General features: G+C 32.7%; 2 protein-coding genes across 3 annotated transcripts; one reads left to right on the top strand and one right to left on the bottom strand.

Annotated features, from left to right (window-relative positions):
- The first annotated feature begins 360 nt into the window (after positions 1-360).
- On the top strand, positions 361-7,372 carry LOC129792597 (ras-specific guanine nucleotide-releasing factor RalGPS1). 2 transcript variants are annotated; one of them, XM_055831811.1, is made up of 8 exons: positions 371-473; positions 1,325-1,487; positions 3,122-3,369; positions 3,577-4,353; positions 4,422-4,640; positions 4,988-5,089; positions 6,158-6,505; positions 6,594-7,372. In XM_055831811.1, the coding sequence occupies exons 2-8, from the start codon at positions 1,428-1,430 to the stop codon at positions 6,838-6,840; spliced, it is 2,001 nt and encodes a 666-aa protein (XP_055687786.1). In that variant the 5' UTR covers positions 371-473; positions 1,325-1,427; the 3' UTR covers positions 6,841-7,372. The 2 variants fall into 2 exon arrangements, with proteins under 2 accessions (XP_055687787.1, XP_055687786.1); XM_055831812.1 differs by lacking the exon at positions 4,988-5,089 and having other exon boundaries at positions 361-473.
- A 2,716-nt stretch (positions 7,373-10,088) lies between these two features.
- On the bottom strand, positions 10,089-16,792 carry LOC129792647 (uncharacterized). Its single transcript, XM_055831940.1, has 3 exons — positions 16,657-16,792; positions 11,389-11,763; positions 10,089-11,315 (listed from the first exon to the last, which is right to left on the bottom strand). The coding sequence occupies exons 1-3, from the start codon at positions 16,678-16,680 to the stop codon at positions 10,452-10,454; spliced, it is 1,263 nt and encodes a 420-aa protein (XP_055687915.1). The 5' UTR covers positions 16,681-16,792; the 3' UTR covers positions 10,089-10,451.
- Between the last annotated feature and the right edge of the window lie 437 nt (positions 16,793-17,229).

Here is a 17,229-nt window from a genome sequence, read left to right as displayed (position 1 = left end):
CACTACCTATATGGAATTCCACCCCCTCCCGTTATGTGGCTTCAATATGAAAATCGTTTTTACCTGATAAAACTTTAAATAATGGGATATTTGATTTTTTAAACCTTGTACTGGAAAAAATAAGAAAATAAAAAACAATAATAAAAAAAAAATAAAAAATATATTAAAAAAGATAAAAAAATATTAAAAAATAATTAAAAAAAAAATATTTCGAAAAATTAATTTTAAAAAAAATTAAAAAATAATTTAAAAAATAATAAAAAAATAATTTTTAAAAAAATAAAAAAATAATTTTTAAAAAAATGATTCTGTAATGAACAAGAAGAATCAGAAGAATCAACTTCAATGCACACACCCCTTGACATGTGAATGTCGATTGACGGAAAATTTTCATTATGGTGCACTGTTTACGATTCGTGGTAGAAAAGATGTGATTTTTCCTAAAATTAACGATTGTGCTCAGTTCCAAAGAGGTAAAAAACTCTATTTTAATTATGTTTAAAATATAGATTTGTTAAATTTAATACCTTTAGCTTATATCTTCACTAAAATAGATTTTTTATAAGTTGATCCTTGATTCTCTTTATTTCCGTACTTTTTTAATATTTAAGTTTTATAACGTTTTTAAAATATTCCTTCTACTTCTTTTTTATTCTTTTTAATGCAAAACTATAGAATATTGTACAGAGTGAAAGGCTATATCATGAGCTTCACTTAAAGTAAAAAAAAACAGATGAATGGTGTCTAGTCCAAGTATGTATGTACGTAGTGTCAAATAATCCCATTTGTAAAAAAAATAAATAAATCGTCTATGCTTCTATGTAAAAGTATCTGCTATCAAATCGAATATGTAGGAAAAAACTTTGCGTTTCCTTCATTACAAAAAAATCTCTACCACTATTGAAGAAAAACCAAGTCTAGAAAGCATAAAAAATTTTCACTATACGAACTTCCGCTAAGCCATTTCAGTCACTATTTTAGCCTCAGAATAGAAGGCTTTTCTTCTCTTCGTTATGTATGAAAACATTAATGTATGTATGTAGCTATTGGCATAACACATATAGGTATTTTATTTTTCATATAGTTTGAAACGCATTTTCCACCCCTTTTCCTGTTATTGACACACTTGAAGATTAATTGTATGAAGTAGCCGCCCCATTGATTGATAAAAAAAAACTGACAATTACATAGCATTAACAATGAGAGTTGATTAAAAATAATTATTTTTATGTTTCACGTGGACGTCACAGGGTTAAACAAAAGTTAAATATTTCACTTAATAATCAATCTTTTAATCTTAATTTATTGTTTCCCTTGTTTCCAGAGTCTTTATGAAATCTCACGGTGTTGGTAGAAGCGGAAGACGAGCTTTATCCATCTGTAAATTATCCGGATTATGAGAAAAGTGTGAATCAAGTGGCATTAAGATGATGAGATACTCAGAGATCCCCCATGATTTTTCATCGGATAGTCTTCATTTTGCAGAGGTTTGTCATTATGTTTATTCATGGTGGCGTATCAATATACTAGTTACGAAACTAAAAGGCTTACAACTTTTGATTGAATTAAGATATTTTTGAAATTTCTACGCTGTCAAGGAAACTTCAAATTTTTAAGAATAAATTCCCCGGTCGTCTGATTTCCTGACAGGGAGATGTTTTGTGACCAGCCAGATCGCCAGATTTCTCCTCACTGGATTTCTTTCTCTAGGGATACAGGAAATATCGATTATACGATAATAAGCTACACAAGAAACATAATTCACGAGATTCAAAATTTAACCCCTGAAGAGTCCAAGAGTTCAAGAGTTCTTTCAAGAAAGCATTGAAAGAGGCGGAGGACACCTTGAAAATTTTTTATAAGAAATTAAGAAATTAAGAATTACTATAACGAAAAATAGTTAAACTGCTCAAATGTCTAAGAAACTCGCTAATCATTTGACTGTGAAAATAAAATAAATCTTAATTTTATCAAAAGTTATAAGCAAAACTTTCGTGACTCTATTGATCCGCCACCCTGTATTGTTTAGAAAGAAATAAATAATCATTCGATAAAAATGTGCGGCCTGTGCGGTATAGTAAAAACTTAAAGCATGTGTGATACATATTCACACAGCATAAAGCCACGTGTTTGTTTGTAAGGATGTATGATATACTTTATTAACCCTCCTATGAATGGTGGGTGCCTGACCTTACAGAGATTTTGTGTTATTATTTATTCAATCTGAAAATTTCAAAATGCGTAATTTAACGATGGCAAATTCAGTAATTTCATTTATTGCAAAATCAACTTGTGCGGTTGATGAGTTGAGTAACAACCCCTTGATTTTTGCACGTTCTGTTTCCTCCATTATAAAGTATTTTATGTCGTTGTTTAGAAGTTTTAGCCATTTAAAAATGTCTTGTAATTTCAAGGTGTTTAAAACGATATCCTCTGTTTTCTTTGATCGATTTTATTTAATTTAGGCCCAAATTAAAGGTCTTATGAGACAATATAACGTCCTAAAATATCAGAAATCTCTAGCTTTATTCATTGACGATCAATAAAGCAAAATAGGGTTTTTAGAGAACAAAAAGTCGCAATTTCTGTTCTATACTTAACCTTGTAGTTTTATTGACTAATTCACTGTGTTTTCTAAGAAGAAACTCGAGTCTGCATCTTCTAATAGAACTCGCCAATCAATTACAATTACAGTCAATTATAAGTTAAAATTCTCTTTGCTAAATCTAATCCTTTCAATATTTTAGATCTTTTTATGCCACATTTTAAGATTTTGAAAGTTAGAAAACAAAAATATAAAAAAAGAAAAGAAAAATGAAATAATTAATAATGACCATCATGATTGGTGCGAAGTGAAGCAATTAGTGAAATATTTCTGTGCAAGTGGGTACAATTTGGGGTCATGATTCACATAATTTTATGTAATTAAAACTGAGAAAATTCCATCTATATTTTGAGCAGCTCAATGTGGGCAAAACGGTTGAAAGTACGACAAGGTTGATATAGTTGAGTACTGCTGATGAATTGAGTTATAACAATATTTGGTTATAAGTTGAAAATTATTTTGAATTTATTAAAAATTCAACTCCTAATTAAAGTTTCTTCTTTATTGCTTATTCAGATCACTGAGGAACAGATGTTTCTAAACACTCGCGACGAATCACCTTCTAGTGACTTGTCATCCCATAGTGGACCAGCTCTACCACTAATTGGAAGCTCTGGATCTACGGATAAAAAGTTTACAGATTACTCTCAAATAAAACATCATACTCTATCGAGGGATCCACGGGTGAAGAAGCTCTCATTGGGATGCAGTAATACCACTCTTGGTAGTTCTGGTGGACACGAGTATGGCTACATTAATCATGGGTGAGTGAGTAGTTACTTCTTCGCCCAAATGAAAAATAGAAATTTCCCTCTAAAAGAATCCTTCAGAAAATGTTTGAAAATTGCAGTAAATTGTAGATAAAGTCTTAAAGTAATAAAGATGAGAACATTAAAAGTTTCAATCCCGTTTAACTTAATATTTTACAATTCAGGAAAATCATTCAATCTTTGCTTTTCTGTGCATTGTAGCCTCATTACGTCGAAAAAGTCCAACAGTCTACCAACGAATTCAACAATTCAAGAATTTGATACACAAACAATGAGCGCTCTTCGGCTATCACCAGAAGACATTGCTAGCCAAATAACTCTTTTGGACTTTCCGATTTTTGCTGCCATTCAACCGGATGAGCTAACGAGTTGTGCGTGGACGAAAAAGAACAAGATCACTGTGACGCCGAATATCGTGGCATTTACAAAGCGCTTCAATCACACAAGCTTCTGGACTGTTCAGGAAATTCTCAATGGTGCAACACCCAAAATCCGTGCTGAACTCATTGGACACTTTATTCGTGTGGCAAAGAAGTTGCTTGAACTCAATAATCTGCATTCCCTATTTGCCATTGTGTCTGCTCTGCAAAGTGCTAGCATTTACCGACTAGTTAAGACTTGGGCATGCCTCAGTCGCAAGGAAAAGCAGACTTTTGATCGACTTGCCGATATTTTCAATGATCGCAATAATTGGGCTAATTTGAGGGAATACTCTGAAAGTCTGCGAGTACCATGTATCCCATATATAGGACTCTTTCTCACCGATCTCATCTACATTGATCTGGCTTTCCCGCATAAGGGCAGTGGTTTGGAGCCTGAACAACGCAAGACTCAGATGAATAATATCTTGAGGGTAATCTCGAATTATCAAGGCTCAGACTATGGGCACATCCCTGTCATGACACATGTTCAAAAGTACCTACAAAGTGTGAGATTCATTGAGGAGCTCCAGAATATTTTTGAGGAAGATCAATACAAGTAAGTGATTAAGGACATACTTAAGGGGAATATTTGACTGAATTTTCAATCAATAAATTTGTTTTTAGAAAATCCCTCAAATTGGAGCCATCATCATCTGTGCCTAGTTCTTCATCTTGTTGTATACCATCAAAGGAGCAAAGGACACACAGTGTGGATTCTGTGGCTATTGCTTCGTTAAATCTCTCTCCGGCTAAATCTGTCTCTGCCACGAGATCTTCTAGTGCGGCTTCTTCAACGGCAAAATTCGTTCCGGGTCATAGGAAAAGTCGGAGTCTTGGAACAAAGTGAGTGAATTGCTTAACTTCTATTCAATTTTGTTTTTGTTATTACTTAACCTTTAAAATTACCTTTGCTTCTTTTGCTTGCAATATTTTCTATGATTAAATCATTCATGATTTAATATTTATTATTTACGATTATTTAATTTCGACCATCTTCATCCGACTTACCTTCCTCATAAAAGTTTTATTTTATTACCATTCGTTACACCATTTTCATTTAATGTCTTATTGCCTTAAATCCATTATAAACATCCTCTGTATACCCATCAAAACAAACTATGTCTGTACTATATATTGTAACTTCGTGCGATTTAAACTGAGAGGAAAAATTGTGACGAAAATGTTTGTAGATGTCGTAGTACGAGTTTACCACGGAATTTTCATCAACAAGAATGTGCTTGTTCGGGGTTTTCTGTGGCCAAAACTCTTCCAACAAACTCATGCAAGTGTCGGTGAGTGTCTTTGATGTCCTTTCATCGAATCAATGTTCATTTCTTTCGTTGTAACATTTTTCTTTTGGTTGAGTTTTCATTTTTTTTCACGCCGATTTTTATTTTCGATTTGTTTTTGATCAAATCATTATAATTTTGTCACTGTGTCTTTGAACAGTTTTTGAGTTTCAAGAACAATTTGTTCTTTTATTTTTACTCTTTTTATCCTATCTTGTTAACTTCTAGAGTTGTTTAAGGTATAGGATGAATATTAAGGAAAGGTGTGAAGTTTAAGACTGCACTCTATAAGTCTAAGAATTTCATTAAAATTCAAAGATTAGGGGTTTATGAAAGCCTCAAAAACGGTCAAAACGGACGGTAAGGAATCCAGCAGGTTAAGATAATCAGATGGAATAAGGTAAAACATTTTTTGGAGCCTCTTTGCTTAAACAAGACTTTTTTGGCCAAAAATCTTTTTTTTTTTTGAAAACGTCCCTTTGATTTTTAAGTGGTTAACCTGATTAACGGATTTTTAACCGATTAAAATAAATCTTTCGAGGAATTTTAGTTCATCAACATATGGATTAAGCTTATGGATTTAAGCTTATGTATGCATTTTATGAGATAATCTCGAAGTTATGTTTTTTCGTGATTTATCTAAAAAAAATTAATTCAATTTGAACAAATTGAATTTCTAAATTTTCTTTGTTCTTTAAAGATGACTTTGAGAAATTTTCATATAGAAATTGGATCAGTTGATTTTTTGCAAAAGAAAAAAAAACAGAACAATTTTTTTAAAATTAAGATTTATTAATAGGATGAAAATGGTTTATTAATATTATCCCCGATTGAGTATATAATTAAGAAAAGAAATAGTATACAGATATTTCAATAAAAAACGTAACAAAAATACCCAAAAATATGTAGTTCCCCTATTTAAGTAATAGATATTAAAATTTAGGTACCTACCTAACTAAATCTTTTTTTCCTAATAAGTATAAACTTAGAAACTTTCTAAATATTAGTTTCAAAAATCTCATATAAAAGCAAAGAAAATTGTAGCAATTTTTTCTTATATTTCTTTGGCAGCATCTTCAGTAAAACATGCCAAATAGGTGTGACTCCGATGACAAATTCCTGTTCTGAATCTCTCGACGCACCTTCGTATTCTCATCTATCGAGGCATCTTTTGGATGATTCAGTACTGGAGGATAAGGCACTTCCAGATGCAATATCAACGGGCAGTTCAGATGGGGTTTTTGGTACATTCGACATGGATAGTGATACCACACATGAATCTCTGGAATTCCAGGGTTGCATCCGTCGTAAGACTGTACTGAAGGACGGAAGGAAACCTGCTGTGGCTTCTTGGCAGCGGTATTGGTTGCAAATCTGGGCTAATTCCCTTGTTTACTTTCCACCGAAATCTTTTAAAGGGTAAGTTATCTAATACATTTTTTTTTTGAAAATATTTAATTCTTTAACTAATTTCGTAAATTTTTTCGTGAAATTATTTTGAATTCAGTAACGAGAGGAGCGATTTTAAACAAGAACCATGCAAAGTATGTCCTTTGGATGGCTGGTGTGTTGAGCAAGTTGAAAATATTCAGCAAGCTAATACGTTCCAACTAGTTAATGTGGCTACGAGTACAATCTACAAATTTCGCACAAGCTCACCAAAATTCACAGCACTGTGGCTTGATTCGCTAAATCGAATCTCAAGGCAAGATGTTGAGAAGCAACTTCCGGTGAATTTAATGTCATTTGAATAAAAGAATCTCTCTTTGTTTTTCATAAAACAAGTATTACATACAAGAGTGTTTTTTGTATCATTGGATAATTTTAAGTTTTTACCTTCACTCAGAACTATGTTGTATATATACAAAACACTACCATACATATGTATATTGGAAAGAATCCTTTATCGAAAAAAAAGTGTCATAATCAGTAGATTGAATGGAAAAAACAATAAAGTTATGCTGATCTTGATGAAAAAATAAATAAATCACGCCTAACATTTGTGCAAGCTTTGACATACAATTTCAAAATGAATTTTAGATACCTAATGGAGTAATCTCTAATAAATCTACTACCGGAAGACTGAATGTATCTCTTATCTCACTTTCCACATAAAATGCATTATGTACCTAAAAAAAAATATGTAGCATATCCATGACTTTATTCAAAAATTGATTTTCTCATTAAATTAATACTGAAATTTTATGTATAGTTATGAGTTTTGATTTTTTATTATGTTACAATAACTTTACAAAATAAATGTACAATGTGTGCAGAAAATTTAAAGAGTGTTTTTTTTGTTTGAATAATCTCATTAATTATTCAGCAGCGTAGTTGCTTCAAAATCACATACCTAACTACTTGGCGAATTAAAGCATTTTTTGTTACAAAAGATGTTCCAATTGCACTTGGTATTCGGAAGCAGACGGTACGTGATTATTGTCAACGGATGTCAACCCAGAGGTGTACAAAAGATTGCAAAATACATACTATATGCCCATTTAATTGACTCTCACAACATTCCGTTCGGAAGTGCCCTGCCTTTGGAAGTTCAAGCACGTAAGCTTTCTGCTCTCCTTTGGCTTCGTTTGAATGGTAATTTTTGGAAGCAAAGAAAAGAATTTGTGATCATCACTGATTTCCGACACGATGTTTTACTATAAAAGGCTTTTTGGCATGATGGGTGTCTTCAGTGTGTTTTACAAGTAAACTCCGTGAACAGGTGTTGAACAAAATTACGGATAAACTCTCAAAAGATGAAATTTGAGGTAAATAAAAGCAAGTGAAATGAGAAGATTCCTCTAAGTTGCTCTAAGTATTAAAATTAGTTTTGTGAATTTTATGAGGATACAACTATAGGGAATGTTTTAAAGAATTCTAAAAAATAGCGAATTTTCATTTTTTGCACAACCAGCCGTAAAGTGAAACATTATAATTATTGATATTTGAAATTTCTTACTCTTTCATAGTTCTTAAGTGTACGATGTGCAATTTGAAAAATGAACCTAATTGAAATTTTGAATAAATAATAAAGTTCTTAAAGTCTTTGCTGATTTTTGGTCGTCTTCTGCGACCAAAAAATCCCAGAAATCGTTGAAATCTCAGAACAAATTTCAAAGCTCCCTGAATTAGGATAGTTTGTTTTAATAACTTTGTTAAAATTGAACTTTAATTAAATGGTTCACAAGTATTATAAGACTCTGAATAATCGAAGATTTTTAGAACCCTCTGAACAGAGCACATGACTTAATGGACGCGAAAGGGTTAAGAGTAGCTTGAAGTTCTGTAAAGCAATATCAGTATTTTTTTTTAAATCTTTTTCAGATATTAATTAGTTTGTGCATTATGCTGATGCTAATAGGAATATCCTGTGCGGATGTTTCAAAGTAAGACTCAAATATATTAAACAAATAGATAAAAAAAACTTTTATTCTTTTCAATCTGTTTTTAACACGATTTCTTATAATTAAAAATAAATCACAGGGTAGTCAGAAAGTTAGGTCATGATTTTAACCGCTTATAGCTTTGGATCGGATTAAAATATCGGCTATAATTGTTAAGTTATCCTTTAGTTTTTAAAAGTTAATAAAACTTTTTTTAATTTATGCATCTTTTGGTGTCAGAAATTTTCAGTAATATCAATTCAATCAAAAGTTATTAGCTGTTAAAATCATGACCCAGCTTCATAACTAAAATTTATGCTTATTTGAATTAACTTTAATATGTTTGCCTGCAATATTTAATCTAATTCTAATAAAATCACCTGACTTCAGTTTAAGTCGCCAGAGTGAGAGTCTATTGAATTTTACCTTAATAAATTCTCATTTTTTGCTCAACCAGAAAATTTTTGAGCATAATGTAAATAGGTGTGCTTACGTGCCATGTTTATGCGCATACACCACATATACATAATTATTTAAAAAGCTATTCTATGTAATTATAAAATATATGTATGTGTATGTATTGAGCACATTACCCGCTACAGGAAGTCTTTTAGAGCTTTTAGAGTAACGTAACTGCCAAAATTCGTGTTTGATGGGGAAGTCAAGGGTCAGGTAATACTAACAGGTAGACGCGGCTTCTCTACTTCGCGTCTTCTCACAGCTAAATTACTCGTGGGGTAAATGTGAGGTGGGGGAAATCAGTACATCTAAATGCACAATTGTGCGCGTTCCATGAGAAAGTAAAATGCATCTCCATCATTAATCAAGCCGCATGCGGCAATGAGTTTGTTGTTACCATCACTTTTACTTTTCATGTGACTCATGAAATATGCATAACAACACTACCTATATTATTAAAAATTATATAGAGTACGATTGAGGCAACCTCTTGAATCAATTTTGCTAAATTTTGCAGTGTTGTTCACATTCATGCTAAAGAACCCTGGCGGGAAGGATTCTGGCGTAAGAAGATTGTTTGGAAACCACGCTGGGTTAAGACTTGGCAAGCTAGAAAAATTTATGTGGCTGTCTGGAAGAGAGTCTGGGGTCCTGTAGAACTCAAAGAATACATCCCACTACCAAAACCACCACCAGGATGGTTGCACCATCACAAATAATGTTCTTATAAAGTCGTTACAAGTCTAAAAAGCTTTTAAAAATATTTTTTTCTTGTAATTCCAATAATGGAATATATTCAAAATAAGTATTAAATTATTTTTTATAAATTGTAAAATTCTACAAAGTCAATAGAATAAATGTAATTTAGAAAACTATGAGTATACCTACTTACCTTTGCTTTCACCTAATGAACGTCATCTTATACAGGTTTTCTAGGAAGTTACTAATACTTAAAATAACTAATACTTAACTTCTTATTTTCCTTAATTCAGGTAAGTACTAAAGAAATAAAAAAATGTGGTAACTTCCGTTTTCCTATTGATCAGGAAACACATACATTTTTTCAGTCATTCCTGTGTTGAAAAATATTATTAAAAACAATAATTTCTTTTTCATGTTTTAAACCCATAAATCTCAGAAATAGCAGTGAAAAAAAATACTTTTACTCTCTCTTTCTTGAGTTTATTTTGTATAAATTCTTTTATTGGTTTGAAAGAAATAAACAAAATTTGAGTTTACATTTTTCTTCAGTTTAGCGCTGAAGAGGACAATTTGTGTCTTGCAGCAACGATTCAAAAATAATAATTATACGTAGGTACGATACAATTTTTCATACTTAACTTTAAATTGTCAGATTGTTAACACACGCAAGTATATAATACTTAAACAAATATATAAATGAGAAACTAGCTCAAAAAATCGCTAAATCTCTTTAACAACTATTTACATACATTATAATGCAATGTAGGTATGTGGACGATGGAGATAACAATGTGAGTGGGTTGGTTTGGTGACGAATGGATCTACGGGATGGGCTTTTGTGTGGCAGCTGAGGCTGGACTGAGGACAGGTGTGAGTGGCACTGGAGTAGCCTTAGGCTGCTGGTCGTGTCTTTTCCACACGACTTTAGAATCTTGATCTTTTCGGTCCCAACCATGTGACGCCTCATGATGATGGTGATCATGATGGTCTGGCGACGGGAACCATTCTGAGATCCACACGGGTTTCCAGATTTTCTTCCATGCAGGTACCCAAATTTCCTTCCAATCTGGTACCCAAATCTGTTTCCATGCCTCCTTCCATTCTAACTTCTTATCTGGAACCCATATTTGCTTCTTAGCTGGCTTCCAGATTTGCTGCCAGGCTTCCTTCCATTCAAGCTTCTTATCTGGTACCCACACTTGTTTCTTCGATGGCTTCCAGATCTGTTTCCAAGCCTCTTTCCACACTAATTTCTTATCATCAACCCAAATTTGCTTCTTCTCTGTCCGCCATGTTTGTTTCCAATCTTCCTTCCAAACTAATTTTTTGCTAGGAACCCAAATTTGCTTTTTAGCTGGTTTCCAAATTTTCTTCCATAGCGGCTTCCAAATAAGTTTCTTCTTCCACAGATCGTGACTAGTGTACTCCCATCCTTCGTGATCTTTGCCAAGATACTTTTCTCCAGGAATTCCCACTTTAACCCACTCTGGCACCCATATTTGTTTCCACGCTGGCACCTGGATTTCCTTCCAGGCGGGCACCTGAATTTCCTTCCATACAGGCACCCAAATCTTCTTCCAATCAGGTACCTGGATTTCCTTCCACGCAGGAACTTTTATTGGCTGCCACACTGGTTTCCAGACTTGTTTCCAGGCCGGCACTTGGATTTCCTTCCAAGCCGGTACCTATACCAAATACATATTTTTTTTTAGTTTTTTCTTCTAACTTATTAAGAAGCTAGAATAAAATATATTTTACCTGAATTTCCTTCCACACTGGCTTCCATACTTGTTTCCACGCGGGTACTTGTATCTCCTTCCAGGCAGGTCGCTGTGTTGGCACCCAAATGGGTTTCCATATTTTCTTCCAAGCAGGCTTCCAGATTTGTTTCTTCGCGGGCTTCCAAATTTTCTTCCATCCCTCTTTCCAGGTTAGTTTCTTCTTCCAATATCCAGGATCGTGTTCTTCATGGTAATGATGATGGTGGTCATGGTGTTCATCATGCCCGCTAGGGTCGAAACCTACACGTTGTTGGACCACCTGTGATGAACTTACTTGCGATGCTTCGGCTGTCTGGTCCAGAACCGCCTTGGTGGACACAAAGGAGAAGTGGAGAGCAACGCCGAAGACAACCTGTGAACCGAATCATAATTTTAACATTAAATATTGAGATAAAATATATTTAATAATGTAGAATTGATCTTAATTTAAGAATTCAACGTAGAATATCACGTCTTAGGGTCTAATAGGTGGTTCCCCCCAAGTCGTTTATTAACGAATATGCATTAAAATTAGCATGAAAGAGCTTATTAATATAATTTGTGTAAAAACGAATAAGTGACTTCACAATCTCATAATCAATCCATATAATACCAAGTCTTTTGATCTTCTCTTCGTGCCTTACAAGTCGATGAACGCAGCACTTGTTGAAAAATAACATGAAAGAGGTGAGATATCAATGCCTTAATATTTATTACACAAACCGATGAGTGTTTATTTTGTAGTTGAGTGATTTTTTTCTTCGGCAATTAAATTTGCTACCTCACCCTCTTCATGTAAACATTTTATAAAATCCATTATTTTTGTTGTTTAATGTACTTATTCATATGGTTAATTACATATAAGATTTTGATTTTGATCTCATTGCTGTTATATTGTGTTCTGAGTTTCTCATTGGAAAGATTAAAAGTGGAGAGACTTTAGTTTTCTTTCACATTTTTAATTGAAACAAGTCAAGTGTAATCGTCGGAAAATCCATCTCTGTGTGGATCAGACTTAAACTTTGTGTATGAAATTCCTTAAACAACATCTATTCCGAAAAAATAGATCCGGTTCAATCGATATTCTATAATCAAAGACTTCCCATTAAAACTTATCCAAAAAATTTTAGGTTTGAAAATTTTGAAAATTCAAAATGTCCGCCATTCAATCGGCTGTCTCTCGAGGGCTATATTGTAAAAACGGCTAAGTCGGCTAACTTTGTCGCTTTGTTACTGGATCTTTGAATCATTATTGAATATCTTCAAATTTTGGGTGAAACGATTTTTATCAATAAATTGTATTTAAAAATTTATTAAACCGTTTATCTAGTGAGCAGCCTATTTGCAATATTGACTGTCCATTATTTATCTGGATTAAAACCCATTTCTCTGGAAAAAATCCGGAACTTTAAGTACAACCTAATATATTCTAATCAAATTGGGTTTTAAATAAAAGGTTTTGCAATACGCAACAGCTTTAAAAAACATTACAAATATATATAGTACAAGTATGATATTTGTATGGGCTCGGTCAATGAAGCATTTTATGTAGGTTTTGAATACATGGAAAAGCCTTTTCTGTATAATGACTCTATACTTAATTTTAGTACAAATGTACTGAAATTAATCTTCTTCCCGGGCATTTCCGCTACCTAATAATTACCTAATTTTGTTTTTATCTTTAAACGTTCTTATTTACTGTATTATGTACAATACATTATGAAAAAAATCTTTTTTTTCGAGAAATATAATAAAGAAGCACTTTCTTTGATTTTGCAGAAAAGGAAAGTCTCATAGAATAAAATATCGTGACAGAGATAAATTAGTAATTTGTATTTCACTTTGTCACCATTGCTTTTCATTTCTTTAGCCGCCATCTCATATCACCAAATATATCAGTGTGTCATCTATCTATTGATGTTTTTTTCTACTCTACTGCGCGACAGAAAGGCAGGTGTTAAGTGGAACTGACAGTTTTCTCCTAGAGGCGTTTAGTATATAAACAAATAGCAAGGATAAACGAACGATCACGATCAGTATTTAATCTTTTTTTTTTTTTTCATAAAATCATATAACTATAGCATGTATGTAAGTAAATGCTACTTGTAACACATAGTTATAGTCTATATAGAGAGTCTATATAGTTTAAATTATATACATTTCTTATAATGTATGTATATTAATATATACAAACAAAAATTAGTAGTTTACTGTAATAGAACTCTTTCGAAATGGTTGGGCTGGTCATGAAAATACTTAGAATGGGGTTAGGAGCACTATTAAAAGGCGTTTATACAACTCTGAACCCTTCCTCCTGACTCTGAACTTTTCACCTACTAAATAACTAGCTTCAAATGAATTTAGCTTACACGTAATTGGAGGCTTGGGTAAATTAGTATTATTAAGTAAACTAAAACTAATCCAGTAAAGTCTGACCTGATAAATAAAATTGAGTAGATAAATCTATATTCTGTTCATTCTTAAGTATTCCTCACAGTGGATCCCAGGGGATGAGTTAGAAACGAATCTTTGGTATACTATTATTGACTTAAACTTGAAACTTCTTTAAGATTTAAGTTTAAACGTATAAATAGGTAGATGTCTGTAAATAATAATAATAAATAAATAGCTAAAAGCAGAAGTTTAGCTCTTAAAAAATCACAGTTAAAAATATCTTCGAAAAAATATTCATATTGAAACGATATTTATTTTCTGAGGTCATCGAAGATTCATGAACTTTCTCACGTAGAATTCAGTGAATGCATCATTCATTCATTCTCCCACTCCACACATTGAAATTACCTCACACTATATAATGTATTTTTGCCATCATGCAGTTATCTGTTTTCCAATGGAATTTCGTGCAGATGATTTTGTGATTCAAACGTACAAAACCACTTTTCTACATATTTTACTTATCTATAAGATTATGAAAATACTACTTTTTCTATGTTGGTTTATGAGAAAATGGGGAGAAAAGCGGAAAGAAAGGTTTTAAAACCACAAATTATTTGAAAGGATCATGCTGACCACCAACTTTATTCCTCACAATGAGGAGAAATTTTATTTGATGATTTTTCAAATAAAACTGCAATACCAACAGAAGACATAAACGTTTTTTCTTCATACGATTAAGTTTTATTGAGGTGATTAAGTATATCGATATGTAACCTGTGCGGCGAAAAGAAGCCTAGTGTGGTATATTTTTCTTAAGATGGATTTTAATGAAAAAAAATTACCCGGGGCTAGTGAGTGTCAATAAATCGGCGGTCTTGACGGTCTTGACAATGAAATACCGCTCTTTTGCATATCTTTTTTTCGCGTAATTTTATTCAAATAACCGGAGGTAATATTCATCACATTACTGACCACGTTAAGAAAAGTTAGTGATTGGTTGATCGTAAGATATCTTATGGTAAAAATGAAAGCAGAAATTTGTGGGTTTTCCTCCAACGTCCCACACTACTGGTGCTAGTGATTATTATGTAATTATTGTTCGCGACGTGAAAGATAATTTGCATAGTATGATGCCACAGCAAAGAAATTGGTATTTCGTTTATGGTTTTATATACTTTTTCCTCTGACGATCCTTGTGGTCACATATGTATGGCAGTTTTCGAGAAAGAAATTCACACAATGTTGTTTTATTTTTACTTTATGATATTCGCATATTTTTTATTTCTTAAATATCTTTTTTTTTTTTTTAAATCTGCTAGAATTGGCGAGTCTGCAATGTGTTAAATTAATCATTTACCTCGGATGAACCAACACATTCTATCAACACATAATATAAATTGAAACACAAACATGAGAAAACTTTTGCTTTCTACATATCTCTATTTTCTCTGTGACAATTTACTTTAGCTGCTTTGGAATTAAAACGAATTGTTTTCTTTTTGCATTTATTGTATGCTAATCGGACGAATGATCTTTTCTATGTGAATGACACTATTGTGATTAAGGCACGTGAGATTCAATTAAATGGCGAATGTATTGTATAAGGTGCCACAGAAAATCATTTTTAGAATTCTTTGACATTGTTTTGTGATGTCAGAAAGTCTTCTCAGACTGCGGCGTAGGAATAAAATGTATAGGAAATTCGTAAAGAAAGTCGGCGTTTTATCCCAGAATCTACCCACAGTTAACTTTCTGAATAATATTCTTCCGCTTCCGAAATTTGTTTTCATTAAGTATGGACCCATTTTTTGCGCATATATTTTAATGAATAAATAATAATTTTAGATGCCTAAAATTTTTAATAATTTTCTATATAATGCATAACTTTGTAGTTTTATTACCAAAAAACTTATAAATCCATCCATCCTATAAATAATAAAATTATTTAGGTATCTCTGCAATTGATATTAAATATTAGTTATGTAAAAAAAATATAAATCGCTCGAAAAAGCCGGTATAAATAAAATTATAGGTCGTTAAAAGATATTCCGGAACTATATAGAATTTACAAAAAAAGTTATTAAGTACGAAATAGGCTTCAATTTTTGTTCCCAATAGTTTTATTCCTAATACATTACAAATATACATTTTAAAATATATATTATATGTATTAACATATGTATATTCTAAAATGTGTGAAAGCATCACATTCACTTTCTCAGTTTACTTTCCATCCCTTGGGCATAGGTATCAGGAAGAAGATATGGTGGCAATCTTTATTAGTCAGATAACAATCATGAAAATGTAGGAGCTGGAAGTGAAAAGTGGTCTATTCCTTAATTGTGTGAATTATGAGAGTCACGATTTTGCGCGGGAAACAAACACTCTCAACTCTTTTCTACACGCGCTCGTTGGAAGTCTAAATTCACAAGACATTTTTTTGTTTGTATCTCGCTTCTTCCAGTGCGATTATTCAATCAAAGAGTCATCTCTAAGGTGAGAAAATTGAATTTGCCACCAAAGAAGCTGCTGTAGATACATTTTGCTCTGAATTACTTATTTCAGTGTACTGAGAAAGTGATGATCTGACGGAGAGACGTTACAACCGTTACAGATATATTTACCACCCAAGAAATCCGCGTTTTCTCTTTTTTTTTCGTTTCATCACGAATTTTCTCACCATCTCTCTTGGACTTTTCATCACCCATTCATATGTTTTTCCACAAAGTGAATAATTCCCAAAATTGTCTGGCAAGATCGTAAACTTTCACGCACTTTTAAAAAAATTTTTTTGGGTAAAAACTATTTTCTTTTTGGGGAAAAGATATTCCAATAAATAGAAAAAAAGATAGGTAATATTTGCACTAACCACAAGACTCCAACGGGATCTCATGATGCCCGCGCACAGGATCAACTCTGTCACTGAACTCACTGCTTGTGTTCCTCGTCGAGGAGAAATCTTATACTATCTGACGTCTAGGTGCCCTCGGCGTCCGCCTTTATATGGCCTGCCTGTGAGATTTCGTGGCATTGGCCATGGCGGTGGCAAGGTGATGGGGACTACCATTCAGCCACCACCACCATCAGCTGCTTCTTCTCCTCCATGGAGGGAATTCGCGCGCAAACTTTGCGAGTGCAGCATTTAGTGTGAAAGGCGTGCGTGCGTGGCTCCCCATCGTCTTATGTGTCTTATATTAATGTTTATTACAGAAAAATGATACTTGCTTCACATTATGTATCAATATCTGTCTCTTTGCGCCTTCACGGCCCAAAAATTAATCTATCTAATTTTTTATGACCGACGCGAAAAACTTTCGTGTTTATTTTTTTTCTTAAATCTTACAGGAATTAAAATTAATACTCAATCTTTATTATTTAAATTTTTAATCTTTAAAATTATGTACCTAAAAAAACTTTCTTTCAAATAATGATGCTTAAATCC

Source organism: Lutzomyia longipalpis, chromosome 3 (assembly GCF_024334085.1).
Source record: "Lutzomyia longipalpis isolate SR_M1_2022 chromosome 3, ASM2433408v1".
NCBI classification, from domain to species: domain Eukaryota; kingdom Metazoa; phylum Arthropoda; class Insecta; order Diptera; family Psychodidae; genus Lutzomyia; species Lutzomyia longipalpis.
This window is presented reverse-complemented; position numbering and strand designations above follow the sequence as displayed.

Bases quoted from the DNA above. Each gene is read 5' to 3' on its own strand.
- LOC129792597 (XM_055831811.1), top strand. From the start codon at position 1,428: ATGATGAGATACTCAGAGATCCCCCATGATTTTTCATCGGATAGTCTT. The intron at 4,641-4,987 runs GTGAGTGAATTG...AAATGTTTGTAG, and splicing joins AGTCGGAGTCTTGGAACAAA to ATGTCGTAGTACGAGTTTAC. The intron at 6,506-6,593 runs GTAAGTTATCTA...TTTTGAATTCAG, and splicing joins CCACCGAAATCTTTTAAAGG to TAACGAGAGGAGCGATTTTA.
- LOC129792647 (XM_055831940.1), bottom strand. From the start codon at position 16,680: ATGAGATCCCGTTGGAGTCTTGTG. The intron at 11,764-16,656 runs GTTAGTGCAAAT...TTCGGTTCACAG, and splicing joins GATCCCGTTGGAGTCTTGTG to GTTGTCTTCGGCGTTGCTCT. The intron at 11,316-11,388 runs GTAAAATATATT...TATTTGGTATAG, and splicing joins CAGTGTGGAAGGAAATTCAG to GTACCGGCTTGGAAGGAAAT.